The sequence below is a fragment of the Scyliorhinus torazame genome, chromosome 9, assembly GCF_047496885.1.
Source record: "Scyliorhinus torazame isolate Kashiwa2021f chromosome 9, sScyTor2.1, whole genome shotgun sequence".
NCBI classification, from domain to species: domain Eukaryota; kingdom Metazoa; phylum Chordata; class Chondrichthyes; order Carcharhiniformes; family Scyliorhinidae; genus Scyliorhinus; species Scyliorhinus torazame.
The window spans coordinates 215,511,008-215,537,614 of NC_092715.1; the positions used below are offsets into that span (position 1 = coordinate 215,511,008).

At 44.7% G+C, this 26,607-nt stretch overlaps 1 protein-coding gene across 1 annotated transcript in view; it reads left to right on the forward strand.

Annotated features, from left to right (window-relative positions):
- Positions 1-1,124: 1,124 nt before the first annotated feature.
- Positions 1,125-26,607, forward strand: part of ak3 (adenylate kinase 3) — a 62,981-nt gene continuing 37,498 nt past the window's right edge. The window contains exons 1-2 of the mRNA XM_072517101.1: positions 1,125-1,568; positions 25,151-25,270. Of these exons, the coding sequence (XP_072373202.1) occupies positions 1,421-1,568; positions 25,151-25,270 (268 nt within the window). The 5' untranslated portion in view covers positions 1,125-1,420. The remainder of the gene's footprint in view (positions 1,569-25,150; positions 25,271-26,607) is intronic.

A 26,607-nucleotide genomic window follows, 5' to 3' on the forward strand; every position in this document is an offset into this window, starting at 1 on the left:
AAGGTGTTAAGTCTCTTGGAAGTTTGAAGGAACATTTTAAGGAGTTATTTACTGCTGCAATATTTTCTGACTTATCTCTGAAGTAAGGGGTGTTAAGAGATCCAATGTTTATTTAAGATGTTAAGTTGAGTTCATGGAATAAACAGTGTTTTGTGTTTAAAAACCCGTCTATGTGTCCATAATTGTAATCCCACACCGAGGGAAAAGCCGTGTGCTCGGAAAAGCAACAAATCCATTAAAGGGAGAGGTTGGTTGAACTCCATGATACATTGTGGGATTCTGAAATTGCCTCTCCCATAACACATGTCTGAAATAGATCTGTGCCAAATCATGAATTAAAATGATAATTAATTTCTAGACTTAACCTTATTAAGTGTGATGATTTCTCACAATATTTTGCATGTCAGGGTTGCCATTGTTTGGATGTGCAAGATCCCATGTCTGTCTTGCGGCGTTACAGTGTCTTGGCCAACATTGCTTATCAACATTTGTTTATTTGCTGTTTGTGAAATCTTACTTTATTCAACTTGGCTGTAAATATTTATCCAGGTTACAAGTGTGTCCAGTTTGAAAAGCCACTTTCATTGACTGTGAAGTGCTTTGAGATGCCATAAAAATGAAAATTCTTTCCTCCTAAAATTTACCATCATTTGTGCAGTCACATTTGTAAATCATGAAGTGCAAATTGAACAGGCTGGAAAATATTTGACCACACTGGACTATATTCACTGGCTGGTTAGCGTGTGGTTTAAAATAACGGCAACAGTGCAGGTTTGTTTTGTGTTGGACTTGGCACCTGTCTCCTCGTCTGCCCCTGAGAATGAAATGGCAAACCAGCACTGGGGGAAGAATCTGCCAAACCTCAAGATGACGCATGAGGGGATAGCCAGTCTTCAGGCAGAACAAAAGTGGATGTTGAAAGGATAGATTTAGTCGTCCAAACGTTGTATCCTCTACGCCTTAAACCCCTACTCGATGTCCACACCCTCCTCCTTAATAATATTCACTCCACCCTCCCATACGACACCAATGATTACACCACCCCCATTACTCCCTGTTCATACCACACACATTACACTCCCAAACTACACTGCCCCCGGTGTACAGCACCCCAATTACAGCCCTTGTTTACACCACTCGCATTACACCACCAACATCTCATCCCTCATTCATACCCCACTGCACGCCCCAAGCTGAAGACCCACAGGCTGCACTCTGCTGGATTACAGTTGATCCGCTCTTCCCTCCTCCCTAGCCAGTGCCACTTCCTGTGAAGAAGCTTTTGGACTGTGTAAAGTCCAGGAGACAGCGGCTTGCTGGCGGTGCTGCAGCAGCCCGGTTGGCGGGAGGAGAGAGGCTGCGGCTCGGCTGCCTGATCGCTCGCAGACGTGGCAGTGCTGGGCTGGGTCCATGCTGAGACATGGGGGCCCGGCTCCTCTTCCGTGCGATCATCATGGGCCCTCCCGGCTCGGGAAAGGGGACCGTGTCCGAGCGCATCGTCAAGACCTTCGGACTGAAGCACCTGTCGAGCGGAGAGCTGCTGCGGACGAACCTGCGGAATGAGACAGGTACCGGGCGGGAGCAGCGGCTCCCCCTCCCCCGGCAGGCAGGGCTTTCCCGGCGGGGAGAAGCTCCCCACAGCCGGTCTAAAATCCCGCCGTGCTGGGTGTCCAACCGCTCCGCGTAACTGAGCATCACTGACTCGCAACACTTTTGCGATCGTGAATCGTTTACACAATTTAGTTCGGGAATTGGGTCTCGTTTAACCGCCCCCCGCGAGACGGCGCGTGAGCCCCAGTTAAGCCCATTTGAAGACTGAAATACTCCAGCAGTTTGCGCTGGGTGGGCTTCAGGCCACATTCACCATTGTGAAACCGTTTTATTGTTCTCAGCGAGGAAAAACAAGACGTGCTGGAAATGCTCAGTCAGCGTCTGTGGCGAGAACCGCATTTAACCTTTCTGGTTCGGCGTGACGTTTCTTCAGAACATCTTTTCAGTGTCCATAATATTTTGCTTCTGCACTACTATTCTCTGCGGCAGCACCCTGGATTCTGAGTCTGAATGTTGGGGGCACAAGCCCCATTCCAGGGACTGGAGCACATGACCCACTCCAGCCTTCCATGCAGCACTGAGGATTCGATATCTGACTCGGCTTTAAACTGAGGCTTCCTGTTTCCTTCCTTTCAGATAAATGTAGAACCATTGAATCATAGATTATCATAGAATCATAGAATTTACAGTGTAGAAGGAGGCCATTTGGCCCATCGAGTCCGCACCGGCTCTTGGAAAGAGCACCCTACCCAAGGTCAACACCTCCACCCTATCCCCATAACCCAGTAACCCACCCAACACTAAGGGCACTTTTGGACACTAAGGGCAATTTATCATGGCCAATCCACCTAACCTGCACATCTTTGGAATGTGGGAGGAAACCGGAGAACCCGGAGGAAACCCACGCACACACTGGGAGGATGTGCAGACCGCCGCATAGACAGTAACCCAAGCCGGAATCGAACCTGGAACCCTGGAGCTGTGAAGCAGTTGTGCTATCCACAATGCTACCGTCATAAAAAAGACAGTTACAGCACCAAAGGTGGCCATTTCAGTCTGTTGAGTCTAAGCTGTTTTCTGCAACAGCAATGGAGATAGTCTCATTCTTACTGCTCTCTTACAGCCCTGCAAATTCCCTCCCTCCAAAGTAGAATCATCAAATGGTTACAGCATTATAAGGATTCCATGGCGGTATTCGAAGAAGAGCAGGTTGTTTTCCCAGTATAATAACAGAAAATGCTGGAAGTACTAGTGTTAAAGTTTGCGGTCAATGACTTTTCAGCAGAAAGTTCATCTGCCGTATTTTGCTTTTGAATTAGCTGTGCTGGTGTCTTGGCCACTATTTATCACTAAAGCAGGTTATCTCACTGCTATTTGTAGAAGTTTGCTGTGTGCAAATTGATTGCTGTATATGCAGTTGTTTATTTAAAACTGGGGCTGTTTAGCACAGGGCTAAATCGTTGGCTTTGAAAGCAGACCAAGGCAGGCCAGCAGCACGGTTCGATTCCCGTAACAGCCTCCCCGAACAGGCGCCGGAATGTGGCGACTAGGGACTTTTCACAGTAACTTCATTTGAAGCCTACTTGTGACAATAAGCGATTTTCATTTCATTCATTCATTCATTAAAACAAGGCTTTGTCTTTCTTGCAATAGTGATTTGGTTTATGTTTCTCATTTCAAAATAAAAATGCAGCAGTTGCAAAGTTGAAGGCACAGTGTTAAATAAAAGTTGTTATGGCTGGTTGGGGGAAGTGTTTTGCTGTGTTTGTTTAGTGCCCTTTGACCAATCCATTCAGTTTATCTCGTAACATATAAACTTATGTTGCCCTTAATCTGGAACAGGACTTTGCAGAGAGATAAATTATAATGAAACTTGTTCCCTTCAAGAATGATCACTGACCAGTGAAGAGGGAATAAATCAGTGTTCTTTCTTTCAGTACATGAAGAGAAACATTGTCAGTGAATCCTGCTTTCTAAACCTATTTTAAATCAATGCAAATGTGAAGGATTTTTAAAAGAATAGCAATAGTTAGAAACTTGCAAAGTTAATGCGTGTCCAAATATATTTCATCACAGCTTTTGCAATCGGCTACTTGAAAGATGAGGACAAGGTTGCTTGTATTTCATTTCAGTTTCTTTTATTGCCGATGCTGCACAGGCTGCTGTTCTCGAAAGGAAAGGCATAAATTTGCTGAGCACTGTTTCATATAACTGGAATTGCAAACCTACTATAGTCCTAAACACAATCTCTGGGGGGGTCATGTGATGTGAGCGTGGCAGTGGTTGCATTTTCGCGGGTTCTGGTTCTGCTTGTCTTTTTATCCTTCATTTCATCCTGGTGCATATTTCATAGCTTGCATTATGTCCCTGGAAGTTCCTGATTTTTTTATTTGCGAGGAAGAGCTGAGATATAAAATGTTAAAATCTTTGTTTGTTTATGGTGGAAAGAGTGAGCTGGAGTAGGACCCGGCTTGTAGTGGGCAGTTGTTCACCTTGGTGATGCTGTGTGCATCGGATGATGGGCACCATCAAAGGTGTTGTCTTGGCTGAGATTCTCAGCTCTGCGGCGTAGGTTGTTCGAGCTCACTTTGAAGGATTACGGGTTACTTGCAAGAAGAGTGGTGGAGAAGGTTCTAGCACTCAAAAGAACACTCTCCCTGGTGAGCGGCCACCTTTGTGTTGTCAATCCTGCTGTATGATGTGTCGTTTATCCTGACTGGTTTGGGAGATGGGGGTTGGATGGGATGTGCACTTGTGCCCAATCCTTGGCAAGAGGTGGGAGGCCAGTTCCCAATTGCGTTTCAAAATTGGCTGTCGTGCTTTGATAATCTTGATTTGGAGGCTGGGTGCAACAGATTCAATGGAGCACAAGCATCCAGTCTTCGAGGCCAGGGGTCATAGGGCCCACTGACTGGTCCTTCTCTCCTATTCTCATTGCTTGTTGTGAGGGGTTGGAGGTGGCTGAGTGGGTCAAGTCATTCGCCCTGGCAGGGGCCGAGGCTGTGGGTATCGGAGAGATGGAATGGTGGAAATGATGGTGTCACTTGCTTTGATCGTTGGAATTCATAAGAGATCCCGAAAGAGTGTTCGTTGGTCCTGCCTTATCCTTTACCTCAGTGATTTTCAAAATGGGGCTCGCGATCCGCGGATGGGTCGCCGGAAGCTGTAGCATGGGTCACCAAAAGGTCACTGAAATTATCCCCAAATACCACCTGACCATGTTTACTGTTTTCTCTCTCGGTAAATTCTCACTGCGTTACAACATATGACCGTGCAAGGCTGGTGAAGAAGCCGGTGCCGTGGACGTCCTTGCCTCTCTGGGACAGGGTACAATTGGGCAGTTTGCAGTCAGAGATCTGTAAAATTCTCTTTGGGTGGAATATCCTGCTGCCGTATTCAGCGTCAGGATTTGTTTTATTTCTTGAGTTCAGTGAGTCACTAACAAACCCCCTGCGTCTTTTATCATTCCCTCAGTTAAGCTGGACATACAGCAGCATGTTTTAATATTTTACCATTTAAATAATAACCCCTTTTGCTGTTATTCCTACCAAAATGGATAACCTCACATTTGTCAACATTGTATTCCATCTGCCAGACCCTAGCCCATTCACTTAACCTATCCAAATCCCTCTGCAGACTTCCGGTATCCTCTGCACTTTTTGCTTTGCCACTCATCTTAATGTCGTCTGCAAACTTGGACACATTGCACTTGGTCCCCAAGTCCAAATCATCTATGTAAATTATGAACAATTGTGGGCCCAACACGGATTCCTGAGGGACACCACTAGCTACTGATTGCCAAACAGAGAAACACCCATTAATCCCCACTATTTGCTTTCTATTAACTAACCAATCCTCTATCAATGCTACTACTTTACCCTTAATGCCATGCATCTTTATCTTATGCAGCAACCTTTTGTGTGGCTCCTTGTCAAAAGCTTTCTGGAAATCCAGATATACTACATCCATTGGCTCCCAGTTATCTACCGCGCTGGTAATGTCCTCAAAAAAGTTCACTAAGTTAGTTAGGCACGACCTGCCCTTTATGAACCCATGCTGCGTCTGCCCAATGGGACAATTTCTATCCAGATGCCTTGCTATTTCTTCCTTGATGATAGATTCCAGCATCTTCCCGACTACCAAAGTTAAGCTAATTGGCCTATAATTACCCGCTTTCTGCCTACCTCCTTTTTTAAACAGTGGTGTCACGTTTGCTAATTTCCAGTCCGCCGGGACCACCCAGAGTCAAGTGAATTTTGGTAAATTATCACTAGTGCATTTGCAATTTCCCTAGCCATCTCTTTTCGCACTCTGGGATGCATTCCATCAGGGCCAGGAGACTTGTCTACCTTTAGCCTCATTAGCTTGCCCATCACTACCTCCTTAGTGATAACAATCATCTCAAGGTCCTCACCTATCATAGCCTCATTTCCATCAGTCACTGGCATGTTATTTGTGTCTTCCACTGTGAAGACTGACCCAAAAAACCTGTTCAGTTCCTCAGCCATTTCCTCATCTCCCATTATTAAATGTTCCTTCTCATCCTCTAAAGGAACAATATTTACCTTAGCCGCTTATTTTTGTTTTTTATATTTGTCGAAACTTTTACTATCTGTTTTTGTATTCTGAACAAGTTTACACTCATAATCTATCTTGCTCTTCTTTATAGCTTTTTTAGTAGCTTACTGTTGCCCCCTAAAGATTTCCCACTCTAGTCTCCCACTAATCTTTGCCACTTTGTATGTTTTTTCCTTCAATTTGATACTCTCCCTTATTTCCTTAGATATCCACGGTCGACTTTCCCTCTTTCTACCGTCCTTTTTGTTGGTATAAACCTTTGCTGAGCATTGTGAAAAATCGCTTGGAAGTTTCTCCACTGTTCCTCAACTGTTTCACCATAAAATCTTTGCTCCCAGTCTACCTTACCTAGCTCTTCTCTCATCCCATTGTAATCTCCTTTGTTTAAGCACCAAACACTAGTGTTTGATTTTACCTTCTCACCCTCCATCTGTATTTTAAATTCCACCATATTGTGATCGCTCCTTCTGAGTGGATCCCTAACTATGAGATCATTAATCAATCCTGTCTCATTACACAGGACCAGATCTAGGACTGCTTGTTCCCTCGTAGGTTCCATTACATACTGTTCTTGGAAACTATCGCGGATACATTCTATAAACTCCTCCTCAAGGCTGCCTTGACCGACCTGGTTAAACCAATCGACATGTAGATTAAAATCCCCCATGATAACTGCTGTACCATTTCTACATGCACCCGTTATTTCTTTGTTTATTGCCTGCCCCACCATAATGTTGCTATTTGGTGGCCTATAGACTACTCCTATCAATGACTTTTTCGCCTTACTATTCCTGATTTCCACCCAAATGGATTCAACCTTATCCTCTATAGCACCAATGTCATCCCTTACTATTGCCCGGATGTCATCCTTAAATAACAGAGCTACACCACCTCCCTTACCATCCACTCTGTCCTTCCGTATAGTTTGATACCCTTGGATATTTAACTCCCAGTCGTGACCATCATTTAACCATGTTTCAGTAATGGCCTCTAAATCATAGTCATTCACGATGATTTGCGCCATCAACTCATTTACCTTATTCTGAATACTACGAGCATTCAGGTAAATTGTGGCTTTATGTTGGCTTTTATACCTCTGTTTTGAATCTTAACACCTTGATCAGTAACCTCTCCTAAGTTATTTTTCCTCTTATCTTTTCTCCTAATTTTCCTTGTCGTTGAACCCATATCTTCATGTAACCACCTGCTGCGTCGCTTTCCATTTATGTTTTTACTTCCTGTTTTATTCCTTTTAGTATTACTGGGCCTAGTCACTGAGCTCCCCTCAGTCACTGTACCTTGTACTGTCGCCCTTTTTGATTTTTGACTGTGGCTTCTCTGCCTTACACTTTCCCCTTTACTGACTTTTGTTTCTGTCCCTGTTTTACTACCTTCCGACTTCCTGCATCGGTTCCCATCCCCCTGCCACATTAGTTTAAACACTCCCCAACTGCTCTAGCAAATAGCCCCCCTAGGACATCAGTTCCAGTCCTGCCCAGGTGTAACCTGTCCAGTTTGTACAGGTCCCACCTCCCCCCAGAACCAGTCCCAATGCCCCAGGAATCTGAAACCCTCCCCCTGACACCATCTCTTCAGCCACGTATTCATCTTATATATCCTGTCATTTCTACTCTGACTAGCACGTGGCACCGGTAGTAATCCTGAGATCACTACCTTCAAGGTCCGATTTCTTAACTTCCTTCCTAGCTCCCTGTATTTTGCTTCTAGGACCTCATCCCTTTTTTTACCTAAGTCGTTTATACCGATGTGTACCACAACCACTGGCTGTTCACCCTCCCATTCCAGAATTTCCTGTACCCGCTCCGAGACATCCTTGACCCTAGTACCAGGGAGGCAACATACCATCCCGGAGTCTTGTTTGTGGCCACAGAAACGCCTGTCTATTCCCCTTAAAATTTAATGCCCTATAACTATTGCACTGTCACACTTATCACCCCTCCCCTCTGCAGCAGAACCAACCGTGGCGCCACGAGTTTGCTGTTTTCCCCTAAGAGGCCATTCCCCTCAACAGTATCCAAAGCGGTATATCTGTTCTGCAGCGGAATGGCCACAGGAGATTCCTGCACTACCTACCTCACTCTCTTGCTCTGTCTGGTGGTCACCCATTCCCTTCCTGCCTGCGGAGTCTGAGCCTGCGGTGTGACCACCTCTCTATACGTGCTATCCACGATGCTCTCCGACTCGTGGATGCTCCACAGTGTCTCCAGCCGCCGCTCCAGCTCTGAAACCCGAGCTTCCAGGAGCTGTAACCGGAGACACTTCCTGCACACATGCTGAACCTGGGGCCTGCCACATGGAGCAAGAGGAGCAGATGATGCCTTGGAGCTGTCCTGCCATGATTTATTCCTTTAAATGAAACGTTTGAAATTAAACTTTCGAAAGATCTTTTTGTGTCGGATTATATCCAATCTCCTGTATACTATTTAATTAGTTTTATCCCTGAGTATTTATCTTGCTTGATGTCACAACAAATTAAATAGTTATATAATTGAAATTTAAAAAGTTATTTAAATCAAATTTAGCCCAGTCTGCCTTTCAGCCAGTCAGGTCTCCTGTGATGTCACCTTTACCGGGCTTTTTTCAATTTGAAATAAACAACCAGACAAGCAGCTGTCCTACCTGCAGCGCAGTGTCCCGCACAAGTCCGCTCCTCTCTGCTCCCGGCTCTCAGCTCGCTGTTTCAAACACTGAAACTCCCGGCTCTCCTCTCACTGTTTTAAACACTGAAACTCCCGGCTCTCCTCTCACTGTTTTAAACACTGAAACTCCCGGCTCTCCTCTCACTGTTTTAAACACTGAAACTCCCGGCTCTCCTCTCGTTGTTTTAAACACTGAAACTCCCGGCTCTCCTCTCACTGTTTCAAACACTGAATCTCCCGGCTCTCCTCTCGCTGTTTTAAACACTGAAACTCCCGGCTCTCCTCTCGCTGTTTCAAACACTGAAACTCCCGGCTCTCCTCTCGCTGTTTCAAACACTGAAACTCCCGGCTCTCCTCTCGTTGTTTCAAACACTGAAACTCCCGGCTCTCCTCTCGCTGTTTCAAACACTGAAACTCCCGGCTCTCCTCTCGCTGTTTCAAACACTGAAACTCCCGGCTCTCCTCTCGCTGTTTCAAACACTGAAACTCCCGGCTCTACTCTCTCTGTTTTAAACACTGAAACTCCCGGCTCTCCTCTCGTTGTTTCAAACACTGAAACTCCCGGCTCTCCTCTCGCTGTTTCAAACACTGAAACTCCCGGCTCTCCTCTCGCTGTTTCAAACACTGAAACTCCCGGCTCACCTCTCACTGTTTTAAACACTGAAACTCCCGGCTCTCCTCTCGCTGTTTCAAACACTGAAACTCCCGGCTCTCCTCTCGCTGTTTCAAACACTGAAACTCCCGGCTCTACTCTCTCTGTTTTAAACACTGAAACTCCCGGCCCTCCTCTCGCTGTTTCAAACACTGAAACTCCCGGCTCTCCTCTCACTGTTTTAAACACTGAAACTCCCGGCTCTACTCTCACTGTTTCAAACACTGAAACTCCCGGCTCACCTCTCACTGTTTTAAACACTGAAACTCCCGGCTCTCCTCTCACTGTTTCAAACACTGAAACTCCCGGCTCTACTCTCGCTGTTTCAAACACTGAAACTCCCGGCTCTACTCTCGGTGATCATCCTTTTACGGCGAGTTGCTCTGGATGGGCTTGGCAAGGGTGCAGGTTTTGGGGGGGGTGCTGAAGTTCCTAGAGGTATCGTTTGTATTTTGGTGGTACTGGTTAGGCCAGGCCAAGTGCTGTGACTGTTATCATGTCCCTGGGGACTGGGGTTGTCCCTGTTTGAGGGTGTGTTTTTTTGGGGGGGATATCCTGAGAGGCTTTGCTTCTCTGGTACACGGAGACCTGGGGATGGATTGAGTTCTGTGCCTTGGTGGATATCCTGTTATCCCCTTGGAGGGAGGGGGCTGGTGGATCACCTTGTTGACGGAGTCGCTTGTTTTGCTCTTAACTGGTGCTATCATCCGGTGGGATAGCTCTAGTAGCTTTTAGCTCTCTTTTCTTTTCTGCCTCGGGAGGCCCTGAACATGTTGTTATTGTTCTTGTCCTCTTTACAATTGTATGGAATGATTTTGGTTCTCCTTGGGCCTGTTTGTGGGGTTTAGTTACATTGTGTGGCATATATGAAACTCTACTTAGAACTGGAATTTTCATGTATTTCCTTTTGTTTTTTGGCTCCGAGTTGGGTGCTGATTGGTTTGATATCTGGGGGGGGGGGAAAGGCTGTGTTGGGTTGTTGGTGCCATTGGCGCTGCTGGAGTTGAGGGAGATGTATGTTGGTGCGTGCCCAATCCTGGCGAGGGGAATTTAACCAGATTTCTCGTGATGATTGCGGGTTTATGTGGGTTGGGAGAATGTGCACCATTTTGTCTTGTTTTTGTGATCCTATTCTGTTTCTCCCTCTGCCTCTGGTGGGGCTGTACGAATACCTAGTTCTGACGAATAGAATCATAGAATCCATACAGTGCAGAAATGAAATGAAATGAAAATCGCTTATTGTCACAAGTAGGCTTCAATGAAGTTACTGTGAAAAGCCCCTAGTCGCCGCATTCCGGCGCCTGTTCGGGGAGGCTGGTACAGGAATTGAACCGTACTGCTGGCCTGCCTTGGTCTGCTTTCAAAGCCAGCGATTTAGCCCAGTGTGCTAAACCAGCCCCAGGAGATCACTCGGCCTATCAAGCTTGCACTGATCCTTTGAAAGAGCACCACACTAAAACCCACGCCTCCACCTATCTCTGTAACCCACTAACCCCACCTAATCTTTTGGACATTAAGAGGCAAGCTGGCATGGCTAATCCACCTAACCTGCACATCTTTGGACCATGGGATGAAACAGGAGCACTGGGAGGAAACCCATGCAGACATGGGGAGAAAGTGCAACCTCCGATAGTCACCCGGGTCCCTGGAACTGTGAGGCAACAGTGCTAATCACTGGGCCTCCGTGCCGCCCAGTGATTGCATTGAGCCAGTTGCGATGTTGTTCTCCTGTTCCATTCTGTACTTGTATTTTTTTTTCTCCTTGCTTATCGATTTATTATTTTGTGTTATCCTCTAAAATGTAAAATCTCAATAAATATACATTTATTAAAATTAATTAAGCCTTCCCTGTGTGGCAGAGAATATAGGTAATTAAAAGTAAATGGAGTGACTTTAAAAATATTTAAAATCTTATTGTAAATGTAACTTGTTGCAACATAGCATCTTTAACATATCAACATGTCACAGGAGCGTCCTCAACTAAACTTTGGCACCTAGCCATGTGAGGAGATACTAGCTTAGGTGGCTAAACGCTTGGTCAAAGAGGCAGATTTTAAAGATTTAAGTATTCGAATCCTGAACAAGAACCCAACTATTTTCAATTTGTAAAACAGGGAAATGTTACTGCACCAGAGAAGTGATGGTGCTGACCAATAGGTACCTTTTATGTTAAAACAAACTTTAATTTAATCACATAATTAATAATAATCTTTATTGTCTCAAGGAGGCTTTCATTAACAATGCAATGAAGTTACTGTGAAAAGCCCCTAGTCGCCACATTCCGGCGCTTGTTCAGGTACACAGAGGGAGAATTCCGGATGTCCAAATTACCTAACAGTATGTCTTTCGGGACTTGTAGGAGGGGACCGGAGCATCCGGAGGAAACCCACGCAGACACGGGGCGGAAGTGCAGACTCCACACAGACAGTGACCCAAGCCGGGAATTGAACCTGGGACCCTGGAGCTGTGAATCAACAGTGCTACCTACTGTATTACCGTGCTAATTACATTAGCAACAAAAATAGCTTTACAGGTAACAGTTACAACAGTTCTTAAGTAGAAGAAGAAACCTTAACTTCCTAAACCTGCCACTATATTCCAGTTAAGCAAACAAATATATATTAAATACCACTCATGAAACAACTAGGGTTTTACTTGCTTTTCTTGGTGCTGAATCTTTAGAGAGAGAACCTTTCACCACCATTCAGATGAGAGTTCCAGAACCTACTGACACTTCAGACAGACCTGGCTCCTCCCATTAACTACAACATCTGTACCCAAAGCATAAGGCATTCTTTTGTCTCGGATGTCCCTTGACTTGTTTAGACAGGACCAAACACACTACCCCTCAAATTATCTACACCCATGAGGTCCTTCAAAACTAAACAACATCCCCTTGGGTAGCTATCTGTAAAGAAATAAATGGTTTTCAAGATCGATTAGCAGAACACTTCACCTGAAAATCAATGATTATCTCGCTTTTACAACACCTTAATCACCACTCTAGCAGTCATACTGTCTATGCATCTTAACCCATGATTTAATAATACTGCCAAAAATATGACAATTTCTTGCATTCATCACAAAAGGCAGATAGAGAGGTAGAGGTTTAGGGAGAGAATTCTGGACCTTAGAATCTGTGCCATGCCCCCAACTGTCACCAGTGGTGGAACAGTGATACTCCGGAAGCCACAAGGGACCAAAATATGAGGAGTGCTGAGATATCAGAGGGTTGTTTAACTGGAGGACTTTACAGAGATAGGGAAGTGCTGAGACCATGGACGGCTTGAAGACCAGACGTTATTGAACCCAGACTCAATGTAAAGCAGCAAACGTGAGTGATGGGTGAATGGTGTTTGGTTTGAGTTAGAATACAGCTAGCAGAAGTTTAGATAAGCTCCAGTCCAGAGGGTAGAAGATGGGGAAATTGGCCAGGAGAACATTGGGATGTTTGAGTTTAGTGATAATAAGGGCATGGAAGGTAGTGTCAGGAGCAGGCCATTAAGGCACATGTATTTGACAAAGCTGATCAAATTGATGAATGTTAAAATTGACATTGCTTTGTCAGTAATTCTGGAATAAAGAACCAAATAAAGCTGTAAATTCATATAGTAGCTTTATTGATTATGGACACCCTAAAGTAATTCACAGCTAATATGTGTAGCTATAAGTAGGGAAACACAGCAAATGATTATGCAGAAAAAGGCCCCACAACTGCAATGAATTCATCTGTATTTAGTGGTGTTGGCTGAGGGATAAATGTTGGCCAGGAGACCAGAGGAACCTGCATTATTCACAAAGTGCCATTGAATCTTTTATTTTTACCTGAGGCCAGCCAGCATCTCTAGAATCATAGAATTTACAGTACAGAAGGAGGTCATTTGGCCCATCGAGTCTGCACCAGCTCTTGGAAAGAGCACCCTACCCAGGCCCACATCTCCACCCTATCCCCATAACCCAGTAACCCCACCCAACACTAAGGGCAATTTTGGACACTATGGGCAATTTAGCATGACCAATCCACCTAACCTGCACATCTTTGGACTGTGGGAGGAAACTGGAGCACCCGGAGGAAACCCACGCACACACGGGGAGAACGTGCAGACTCCGCACAGACAGTGACCCAAGCTGGGAATCGAACCTGGAACCCTGGAGCTGTGAAGCAATTGTGCTAATCACTATGCTACCGTGCTGCCCCGTTAAGTGGTCAGCCGAGCTCACATGTCGGGCCCAGTCTCAGGATATGAGGTAGACCATTTAGACCGAGATGAGGAAATATTTCTACACTCAAAAGGGTAGTGAACCTGTGGAATTCAATACCACAGAAGGCTGTAGAGGCCAAGTCACTGAATGTGTTCAAGAAAGTGAGATTTTAATGGTATCAAGGAGCATGTGGAGAAAGTAGGATTATGGCATTGAAATAGAGGATCAGCTGTGATTATCGTGACTAGCGGAGCAAACTTTCTTTTATAAATTTAGAGTACCCAATTCATTTTTTCCAATTAAGGGGCAATTTAGCGTGGCCAATCCACCTAGCCTTTGGGTTGTTGGGGGCGAAACCCACGCAAACTGGGAGAATGAGCAAACTCCACACGGACAGTGACCCAGAGCCGGGATCAAACCTGGGACCTCGGCGCCGTGAGGCAACAGGGCTAGCCCACTGTGCCACCGTGCTGCCCTGCGGAGTAGACTTTAAGGGCTAAATGGCCTATTCCTGCTTCTAGTTCTGTAGACTGATTTATGATCTACAGTGGGGATAAGGGTTATGGGGAGAGGGGGGCAGGCAGGAAAGTGGAGTTGGGGCAATGATCAGATCTGCATTGATCTTACTGAATGATAGTGTTGGCTTAAGGTGGCATGGTAGCACAGTGGTTAGCACTTGCTTCACAGCACCAGGGTCCCAGGTTTGATTCCCAGCTTGAGTCACTTTGTGCCGAGTCTGCTCGTTATCCCCTATGTCTGCGTGGGTTTCCTTCCACAAGTCCTGAAAGACCCGCTTTAGGTAAATTGAAGATATTGAATTCTCCCTCCGTGTACCCGAACAGGCGCCGGAATATGGTGACTAGGGGCTTTTCACAGTAACTTCACTGCGGTGTTAATGTAAGCATACTTGTGACAATAAAGATTATTCTATTCTAGGGGACAGAGTGCCTACACCTGCTTCTATTTCCTAATGGGACTTGAACCCACAATTTTCTAACTTGGAGACAAGAGTGCTATCACACTGAACCCACTACAATCCAATTTATAATGTTTCCGGTGAATATGCTTCATCAGAGCTGAAGGATAAGCAGGCACTGCCCAAGTGACGGTTATTCATATGAATCTTAACATCTTGCGTCATTTAGCTGTTTGACTATGAGAGATATATAATGTCCTCATCTAACATCAGACATTCATTTTGACAGTCTGACCATTTCAGGCTCGCTTTTACTGATGCCAGCTCTCATTTACAGATTTCCTTTTCTCCAAGAGTGAATTCTCAAACTTTGGGATTTGAACTTGTGTTCTTTAGCCTATTGTTCGGAGCATAACAAGGCTACCATATCTGTAGAAAGGTCCACATCATGCATTCCCCTCAGGGGTAGAGCCAGCAGGCCTGTCTTTACATTCAACTAGATTTGTGAATGAACAAACAGTGCTGGGCCTGTTGCTGAACTAGGCACACTGAGGTGTTGTGCTTATCAGAAGTTTTCAAGTAACTTTGGAACTGTGCCATTCTGAATCATAGCAGCACGGAATAGGTGTTGAAAGGATGGGAACCACAATGTTTCAGTGTTACAGACAATTGCTGTTTACACTAAATGGTTTGGTTTCTTCTTTTCAAGAAACGAATTGTGGCGTGGTTTGGTATGCTGTTCTTTATTTAATAGACATACCAATTGCTTGCACTTTCTCTTATTTATTCGTTCACGGGGTGTTGGTGTTGCCGGCTAGACCAGCATTTATTGCCCATTCGTAATTGCCCTTGAAAAGGTAGGTGGTCAGCCATCTTCTGGAACCGTTGCAGCCCATATGTTGTCGGGACACCCACCATTCTGTTGGGGAGTTGCAGGGTTTTCACCCAGCAACAGTGATGGAACAGCGATTCAGTGATCGGGGCTGGTTTAGTACAGTGGGCTAAACAGCTGGCTTGTAATGCAGAAGAAGGCCGGCAGCACTGGTTCAATTCAATTCCCGTACCGGCCTCCCTCACCGGAATGTGGCGACTAGGGGCTTTTCACAGTAACTTCATTGAAACCTACTTGTGACAATAGGCTACTATTATTATAGCTCCGTTAGGATGGTGTGTAGCTTAGATGGGAATTTGAAGGTTCCCATGCATTTGCTGCCCTTTTCCTTCTCTGTAGAAGCCACTGGTTTGGACGGTGGTGTCTGGGCTGCTTTGCCCTGGATGGTGTCCAGTTTCTTGAATGATGGTGCTGCACTCATCCAAGCAAGTGGCGAGTGTTCCATCGAGTGTATCCTCCATATGAAGATAGGACTTCATTTCCATGAGAACTGTGCGGTGATCACTCCTAGCAATAGTGACATGGACAAATGCATCTGCGGCAGATGGATCAGTGAAGATGAGGTGAAGTAGGCTTTTCCCTCTTGTTGTTTCCTTCATCACCTGCCGCAGACCCAGTCTCGCAGCTTTGACCATTTGAACTCCGCCACCTTGGTCAGTGGTTATGCTACCCAGCCACTCGATGGTGGACATTAAAGTATCCCATCCAGAGTACATTCTGGGCCCTAGCCACCCTCTGCTTTCTTCAAGTGGTGTGCAAAATGGAGGAGTGCTCATTCATCAACTGAGGGAGGGTGATAAGTGATAGTTTCATTGCATGTTTGACTTGATGCCAGGATACTTCATGGCTCCAGAATTAATACTAAGAACTCCCAGGGCAACTCCTTCCTGACTGTATACCACTGTGATGCCACCTTTGGTGGGTCTGCCCTGTGAGTGGGACAGGACCTACCCAGAGATAGTGATGGTGGTATCTGCACACAGTCATACTCACTGAATCATACATTACAGTCAACAGCAGGTTGTTGCTTATCTAGTCTGTGGGATAGCTCGCCTAATTTTGGTACAAACCCCCAGATGTTAGGACGGTGGACTTTACAGGGTTGGCAGGGCTGGTTTGCCCATGTCATTTGGGGTGACACGGTAGCACAGTGGTTAGCACTGTTGCTTCACCGCCAGGGACCCGGGTCTGGTTCCCGCTTGGGTCACTGTCTATGTGGAGTTTGCACTTTCGCCCTGTGTCTGCATGGGTTTCGTCCAGGTGCTCCGGTTTCCTCCCACAGTCCAAAGATGTGCAGGTTGGGTGGATTGGTCACGCTAAATTGCCCCTTAGTGTCCAAATGTTGGGTGGGGTTGCAGGGTTAGGGTGGAGGTGTGAGCTTAGATAGCGTTCTCTTTCAGGGGCGGTGTAGACTCGATGGGCCGAATGGCCTCCTTCTGCACTGTAAAATCTATGATCTATTTCCAGTGTGTATGTTGATACCAGGTGCTCCATTCCATTTTGTATACTTTGTAGCGGTTTGCTGGGCCATTTCAGAATAAACCACATTGTTGTGGGTCTGGAGTCGTGTAGGCCAGACCGGATAAGGACGGCAGCTTTCCTTTCCTACAGAACATTGGTGAACTAGATTCTTTTCTCCAAAATTAATAGTTTCATGATCACAATTGTGGAGAGTAGCTTTTTTATTCCATACCGGGGCAGCACGGCAGCACAAGTGGATAGCACTGTGGCTTCACAGCGCCAGGGTCCCAGGTTCGATTCCCCGCTGGGTCACTGTCTGTGCGGAGTCTGCACGTTCTCCCCGTGTCTGCGTGGGTTTCCTCCAGGTGCTCCGGTTTCCTCCCACAGTCCAAAAACATGCAGGTTAGGTGGATTGGCCATGATAAATTGCCCTTATTGACCAAAAAGGTTAGATGGGGTTATTGGGTTGCGGGGATAGGGTGGAAGTGAGGGCTTAGGTGGGTCGGTGCAGACTCGATGGGCCGAATGGCCTCCTTCTGCACTGTATGTTCTATGTTCTCTTTTTATTAACCAAATTTAAATTCCACCAGCTGCTGTGGTGGGATTCACACCTGTATCCTCAGAGCATTAGTCTGGGTCTCTGGATTATTAGTTTGGTGAGATTGCCACTCCCTCTCCCAGTGTGGGACTTTGTGAATAGCACCTCCCAAAATGATTGTAAGAGAACACATGACGAGTTGAGAGGGGGAATGTTCATGGCTCCAGCAGTGTTAAATCTCGTCATGAGTAGCTGTACATAGTTCAATTGTATATAATAAACCAATTTAATTGTATATAATAAACTAGTTATTGTTTGAACATATTAATGTCCCAGCAATCATTCCTCGGCTAGACATAACAACATGCAACGTGTAACCCTGCAGCACTCCCTCAGTGGCATATTGGCCTAATTTGTTTTTCCTAAAGTCTCTATAGAATTTCATTTGAATCCATAACGTGGCTCGTTTTTTAAAAAAAAAAATCCTATTAGTGAGGTGAAGGATATGGTATCCCTGCCTGTTAAATCACAGGTAAATTATGTACTTTTGGACAGTGAGTTTTTACACTGCAGTTTGCAATAAGTAATTTACAAAATCAAGTTCTAACACCACCACTGTGCTGCAGCTGTGCAGTACCTGGAGTACTTGGTTTAACATTCTGCTGAGTCACACAGGAATATTGCTTCACTTCTAAACCCTTTAACACTTTGTTTTGCACAAAAATGCATATTGTTCTTGAAAAGAAACCCAACCCAACACTCTGACTGAATTATCTGATTGCAAATTAAAGTTGGTTAATAATTGTTTTGCTTTGTTGGACAAGTTAAATTAAGATGCTTGTTGCCCACATTACTTTTTGCCAATTAAGATTGCTTGGCCAGTATGAGTAAGATGGGTGTTGTCTTGTCAATGATGTCTGCTTCTCTCTCTCCACCCAGGAACTAGATGGGTGTTGTCTTATCAATGACATTTGCTTCTCTCTCTCTCTTTCTCCACTCAGGAATAGAGTATATAACTCCTCATTAGTTTCAGTATGGTGTGGTTATCATTCGTGTTCAATATTGTCTTTACCACGGACTTTGAATACTGAATTATTTTTTCACTATGTATGTTGCATCAGAGGGATAGTATGATTAGTAAGATTCAAGTTCTGCAGTTATCTGTGCTCTTTGATCGCTTGTGTGTGTGTTTTCGTAAAGATCTAAGTTGTTTTTCAGCAAAGTGCTCAAATTTTCCAGATTGAGATTAACTTTGATAATCCAGTTTATTCTGGAAATCAAAAAAAATATTGTGGTTGCTGGAACTCTGAACTTTGAAACACTTAGGCCAGGCAGTATCTATGGTGAGAGGAAAACCGAGTTATGTTTTCCCTCCATGATCTTTCGTCAGCATTAGAGGAGATGATCTTTTAAATAAGTACCGAGCGAGTAAAAAGGAAAGGATCAAAACAGAAAGTCTGTGAAAAGCTGGAGTCATTAAATTACAGAACTGATGACGGTACAATTGAGTTGCTTTTACCACTTAGTTTAAGTTGCAGTGGGAAAGGTCTTGAGATGTTTTATTCTTGAAAGACTTGATGGTTGTAGTGTAAGATGAGAAACAAACATGTACATGCAAAACGGGGGCCCAAAAAGGGATGCTGTGTGAGCAGTAGGGGAGCGTTGGTGATTGACTTGATGTTGCTTGAATGCAAAATTGTGCTTTGCCGTGGACGTCTGCTTTCCTTTGGCCAAGAGGATAATTATGGAACTTGGAGTTTAAATCTAACCTCCTCCAAGTTTTGGGAGGATGTTTTTCTGGCATTAATTTATTAGGCGGTCATTACATAAGTAAATGCTAAACAACGCATGGTGTCATGTGAAAGCCCCTTTAAGAAAAGTGTGTTTTATCAAATGGCTGCAGTGATGTCATTGTGTGGGTGGAGCTGGAATGTGATTCTGCTTTTTACTCTTTGAGCTGGAAGCTGTTTTGGCTGTGTTTTAGTTTCGTTTTCAGTTGGAGGGCTGCATTCAAACCAAGCAGATGTATACTGGTCTCTCTCTATGTTAAACAAGGTGTTTAGATCACTTGATAATTTAAAGGTGATAACTGTTCTTTGTAGAGAACTCAAACCTACTGTATTTGTTAAGAAGGGTTTTGTCTTATGGATGTTAGGAAAGTTACTAAGGGTTACCTATAGAGTACTGTATCTTTTTGGGGGGTTATCAGTGTTGGTAGTTGGTAAAATGTTTACTGTGGGTTTATAAAATGTTAACTGGATTCATAGAATAAACATTCTTTTAAAAATACTTTAGATCGCGGAGATAGTGGTGGCGATGGATGCCGAGAAAGCATTTGATAGAGTGGAGTGGGATTATTTTTGGGAGGTGCTGAGGAGATTTGGTTTTGGAGATGAGTATGTTGGATGGGTGCAGCTGTTGTATAGGGCCCCAGTGGCGAGTGTGGTCACGAATGGACGGGGATCTGCATACTTTCGGCTCCATAGAGGGACAAGGCAGGGATGCCCTCTGTCCCCATTACTGTTTGCACTGGCGATTGAGCCCCTGGCAATAGCATTGAGGGGTTCCAAGAAGTGGAGGGGAGTACTTAGAGGAGGAGAAGAACACCGGGTATCTCTGTATGTGGATGATTTGTTGTTATATGTAGCGGACCCGGCGGAGGGGATGCCAGAGTTGATGCGGACACTTCGGGAGTTTGGAGAATTCTCAGGATATAAACTGAACGTGGGAAAAAGTGAGTTGTTTGTGGTGCATCCAGGGGAGCAGAGCAGAGAAATAGAGGACTTTCCGCTGAGGAAGGTAACAAGGGACTTTCGTTACTTGGGGATCCAGATAGCCAAGAATTGGGGTACATTGCATAGGTTAAATTTAACTCGATTGGTGGAACAAATGGAGGAGGACTTCAAGAGATGGGACATGGTGTCCCTGTCACTGGCAGGGAGGGTGCAGGCGGTTAAAATGGTAGTCCTCCCGAGATTCCTCTTTGTGTTTCAGTGCCTCCCGGTGGTGATCACGAAGGCTTTTTTCAAAAGGATCGAAAAGTGTATCATGAGTTTTGTGTGGGCCGGGAAGACCCCGAGAGTGAGGAAGGGATTCTTACAGCGTAGTAGGGATAGGGGGGGGCTGGCATTACCGAGCCTAAGTGAGTACTACTGGGCCGCCAATATCTCAATGGTGAGTAAGTGGATGGGAGAAGAGGAGGGAGCGGCGTGGAAGAGATTGGAGAGGGCGTCCTGTAGGGGGACTAGCCTACAAGCTATGGTGACGGCCCCATTGCCGTTCTCACCGAAGAAATACAACGAATCACACCCACATGTTCTGGTCATGTCCGGCACTACAGGGGTTCTGGGTGGGGGTGACAAAGGTGCTTTCGAAAGTAGTGGGGGTCCAGGTCGAACCAAGCTGGGGGTTGGCTATATTTGGGGTTGCACAAGAGCCGGGAGTGCAGGAGGCGAGAGAGGCCGATGTTTTGGCCTTTGCGTCCCTAGTAGCCCGGCGCAGGATACTGTTGATGTGGAAGGAAGCCAAGCCCCCGGGGGTGGAGACCTGGATAAATGACATGGCAGGGTTTATAAACTGGAACGGATTAAGTTCGTCCTAAGGGGATCGGCTCAAGGGTTCACCAGGCGGTGGCAACCGTTCGTCGAATACCTCACAGAAAGATAGAGGGAATGGAAAAGAAGAAGGCAGCAGCAGCAGCCCCCGGGGGGGGGGGGGGGGCGGGGACCAGAAGGAGTCTCAGGGTTATTAATATATTTGTATAATATGTATAGGTCGTTGCCATAAATAATTGTATATTGGACTGTTAAATCATATTTTTGGAGAGTGTTTATCTGAGACAAGGCAGTTGCCATTTAGTTTTAGTTTTCGTTTTTGTTATATATTATTTATTCTTTGTTTATAAAACAGGTCATTGTTATTTATACTGTTATATTATTGTGTAAAGGATACACAATGTACTGTGATGGTTGACCAAAAATTTTCAATAAAATATTTAAAAAATAAAAAAAAATACTTTAGATCTCTGTTGCATCACACCTGTAAAGTGGGCCATTGTGCTCCCATAACCAAAATCTATTAAAAGTTGTGGGTCAGGTGAACTCCATGATACACTTTGGTGTTCTCTAAACCCTGGCCCATAACAATGGCTATATTCAACACTGCATCCTTCCGTGTTAATCCTGCCAATGACGCGGACTATGATTCAGTAAAGCATGCTGTTATTGGGATTTATGATTTAACAATCAAAGTTAAGAAACTAAAGAATTTGACGGCATTTATGGCGAAAGAGTTATTCAACTCGGAAGACACATGGCCGATATAGGGGTCATAAACAGGGATGTAACATACTGTGTCAGCTACGGTTCACTGGTACTACCCGAGCCAGAAGGTTGTGCGTTCAAACCCAACTGTAGAAAGTTCAGGAAAAAATCTAGGCTAGTGCTTTAGTGCAGGACTGTGAACGTGCTACACTGTTGGCGGTGATGTCTTTCCAATGAAATGTTAAACTGAGGCCTTGAATGTCTTGTGAGTGCAGGTAAAAGTTCACACAACCTGATTGTAAGCAGAACATGTATCTTCTCCTGGTGTTCTGGCCAATAATTATCCCTCAACTGACAATAAAACCGTGGTCAAGTCAGTTTATTTGTCTGTGTAAGATCCTGCTGTGTATTAATAGGCTGCCATCTTCCAGGATTACAACAGTAACTACACACTTTAAGTACTTAATAGGCTATTTAGTGCTTTGGGACGTCTTAATTCATGAAAGTGCAACGTAAAGAGTACTTCATTTTGCCTGGATCAAAGAACAGGTTCCTGGAAATAGTCTCAGATGACAATAATAATCTGGTTATTTGATCAGATGTAAAGCCCGGTGTCTCGCACTGTCCTATAGACATGCTGCTTGCTTGAGTATCTTTCATGGGACATGGGTGTCGCTGGCAAGGTCTTTCCCATTGGGGCTGGTTTAGCACAGGGCTAAATCGCTGGCTTTGAAAGCAGGCCAAGGCTGGCCAGCAGCACGGTTCAATTCCCGTACCAGCCTCCCCGAACAACTAGGGGCTTTTCACAGTAACTTCATTTGAAGCCGACTTGTGACAATAAGCGATTTTCATTTCATTTAATTTCACCTCGAATTGCCCTTGAACTGAGGGGCTTGTTGAGCCATTTCAGAAGGTAGTTAAGGGCCAACCACACTGCTGTTGGTTTGAAGGCCACCAGATAAGGAGGGCAGATTTTTTTTCCCTAAAGGTCATATGAGATGTTTTTTTTACAAAAATCTATGATAGTTTCATGCTGACAGTTATTGAGACTGGTCATTTTCTCCTCCAATGCAAACTAGGAAGTCCAATGATCTAGAATGGGACTTGGTTTGGTGAAGAGGGAAGATCCATGACAGATTTAAGCCGATAAGTGACACATTTTGGCATGAAGAATGAGAGGAGGCATAATAACCCAATTACAGTTTTATCAAGAATATAGGAACACAGATCTTGGTGTATAAACACATGAAGATGATAAGTTGAGAAGGCTGCTAAAAAGCACGTGTGAACTGTGGCCTCTTAAAATGAGGCAAAGAGTACAAATTAAGAATGTTATGTGAAACCTTTATAAAACTCAGGTTAGACCTCTGCTGACTTGTGTTCAATTCTGGGTGCTGCACTGCAGGAAGGATGTAAAAGCCCCGGGGAAGGTATAAATGAGATTCACTAAAATGGCATCAGGGGGAATTCAGTTAGGTGGAGAGAGTGAAGAAGCTGGGGCTGTGTACCTTAGAACAGAGAAGGTTAAAAGTAAAATTGATAAGAGGTGTTCAAAATTCTGAAAGGTTTTGTAAGTAAAGGAGAAATAAGAAACTGTTTCTGGTGGTTAATTACCAGAGGACATAGGTTTAAAGCGATTGGCAGAAGAACTAGAGGCGACATAAGGAAACCTTTTTTTTTTGCACAGCGAGTTGTTGTCATCTGGAATGAATGGGTGGCGCAGATTCAGCAATTATTTTCTAAAGGGAATTGGATAAATTGAATGAGAGACAAGGCTATGTGGAAAGAATGGGAGAATTGGGTTTATTTGGATAAATCTTCTATAAAGTTGGCAGAGACATGATGGCCTCCTTCAGTGCAGTATGATTCTATAGCCATTATATGGTGACTACCAATGCATCTTGGTCACTGGTGCCCAGGCAGTGTGAATGGGACATGTGAAAAGAAGTTGAGAGACGCTCGCTGCTTGTTGACGATGCTGCATGGTAACCTGGTAAAGGATTGTCATTATGTAAAAGGCACAGTTACCTGCAAACTGAAATTGAAACGTGCACAATTCCCTCACTGGATGTACTAAACCATCCAGTACAGCACTGGGTGTTCAGGAAGCAAGTTTCCATTACAATGCATGGAGAAGGAAATGGCTTTGTACTTTATGCCGGGAGCCAGGGAAGTGTCAATGGTATGGAGCAGGTGCTAGGCCATGGCTGCCTCATCTAGGTGGCAGATGGATGGGTATGGGCAAACGTTGGCAGAATGCAGACGATGGGGGGCATAGTGGACAATTCCATGGGCTACAGCGACTGCTCAGGACTGGCTAGGTGGAGCCCACTTACATTGCTGCACAACACTCTGAAATGTGGACAATGTCAGTTCCTCTTCCGCTCTCCTCTAGGATAGGTTTTCATGCAATGCAGAAACTCCTGGAGTCCACGATGATCAGCTAGCGTGGCAGTGCAGTTATTGAGCAGCAAGTCAGCTATAGCATTCACTTGTAAGTAATCTACCTGGGATGGATGGAGGAAGGGATGTTTCATTTTATGGAATTATTTTGCTAATTCCCCACAGTAAAGACTTTCTTAGACTTTCATAAAAGACTTGGGCAGAAATGATTTTAAAATGAGTTTTGAGCAAAAAGGTGTCAACAAGCCCATGCTGAGTTCTAATTCCATATGTGGGTGAATGATTTGAATAATGAAGAGCCTCTAGGATAATACTTTTGGATGTGATATACATGGACTTTCAACAGGCCTCCCAATAATTCAGTCGAGGCACTATAAAAAGAGCATTAGATGATTATTTGAAGTGAAACAGTGCGCAAGAGTACAGGGAAAAGGCAGGAGAATGGCATTAAGTCATGGTGTTCATTTGGAGAGCTGGTGCAGACACAATAGACTGAATGGGCTCCTGCTCCAAAATCGTTCTCTGATTCTGTGATAATATACTAATGGAAGGCGAAGGTCAAAGCCTGTGGAGTTGGGGACAAGTTGCAGAATGAATAGCAAGCTGGCTTTAAAACCGGTTAAAAATAGTTACTCCGGGAATGGAAAGTGGGAAATGGTTGTAACCTGCCTATTAACATATGAAGATTGGTGAACAAAGAACAGGAACCGGTCCTTCAGCACAGCAGGCCTGTGCGGGTCCAGATTCCTTATTTAGACCTACTACTTGCCCAAACAATCTGTATCCCTCCACTCCCCACCCTTTCATGTATCGATCAAGATGCAACTTGAACTTTGCTATCGTGCCTGCCTCCACTAGCAACACATTCCAGGAACCCACCACCCTCTGTGAAAAAAAATAAATGTAACTATATTTGTATACTGTATTCCAAGATGGGCCAGCACCTTCAGGAGGTGGGAGGGAGAAACGGATACAGAAAAAGCACATGTATTGGGCTTTGGATGATTATAACTGCAGTTTGGTGTGTTTTCCAGAGTTTGGTTTGCTAGCCAAGTCCTTTATTAATGAGGGAAAGCTGGTGCCAGATGCTGCCATCACTCGAATCATTCTACATGAGCTGAAAGAAATGCATCAGTCCAACTGGCTGCTGGATGGTAAGGATGTATGCAATATGGACAGCATTCCAACTGTGCAGATAAATTGTTTTTACATCAAGTTAAAATGTGTTCACATAAAAGTCTAACACTGAAAACCGAGAATGCTGGGCTGTTGTCTTGCACAGCAAATGTCACGTCCCGCCTTTAGGTTTAAACAGTTGTAGGGATGGCAAGAGACCATGCTTCATTTCTTGAGGGGAAAAAAATGAATCATCATAGAATCCCTACAGTGCAAAAGGAGGCCATTTGGCCCATCGAGTCTGCACCTATCTGACAGCGGACTCTATTCAGGCCCACTCCCCCATCCACCGCACCCTATCAGTGTAACCCAACCTGCACATCCCTGGACACTAAGGGGGCAATTTAGCATGGCCAATCCACCTAACCTGTACATCTTTAGATGAGAGGAAACCACACAGACACAGGAAGAATGTACAAACTCCACAGTCACCCAAGGCTGGAATTAAACCCAGTCGCTGGAGCTGTGATGCAGCAGTGCTAACCACTGTGCCACCGTGATACCCATATGGTAAGTACTCATGGTTCACCTAGTTAAGTAATCTGGGCTTTACAGATCAGACCTTCAGTACATATTGAGATTTTCCCACAACAAATAATGATGCACATAGTTTAACTGTCTAACTGACTATGTTGATATGTTCCTCCATCTTTACACGGCATTTCTGATTAAAATATGCTGCAAGGAGAATGATGATGAATTGGAAGTGTCCCATTTATTCCAGCGATTCAGAAAATGCATTTGATTTGTTTGATGTGCTGGAGTTACTACACCTCCTCTTCTCTGGGAAGTTCAAACACATACCAGAACAGGAATCAGTTCATTTAAAGATAATAAAGTTTTAAAAAAAAAAAAAAAAAAAAAAAAAAAATTTTTTAGAGTACCCCAATTCATTTTTTCCAATTAAGGGGCCAATCTACCTACCCTGCACATCTTTTGTGTTGTGGGGGCGAAACCCATGCAAACACTGGGAGAATGTGCAAACTCCACACAGGCAGACACACAGACAGTGACCCAGAGCCAGGATCAAACATGGGACCTCGGCATCTTGAGACAGCAGTGCTAACCACTGCGCCACCGTGCTGCCCTTAAAGATAATAACGTTAATAAAAATGTGGACCTCGACGACCATGATTTTTTAAAAAAGTCTGGCTCCAAGTGGTCTGTATACAAGGCAAATAAAGAAATTAACTTCCTCTTTAATTCAACGTACATCTTATTTCTAGCACTTTTAGATATAGGTAAGGCTGCTGAGTAATAGTAATGATTATTAGTTCTTCAGTGCCAAATACATAGTTTGCGTGTGAGCTCCCCA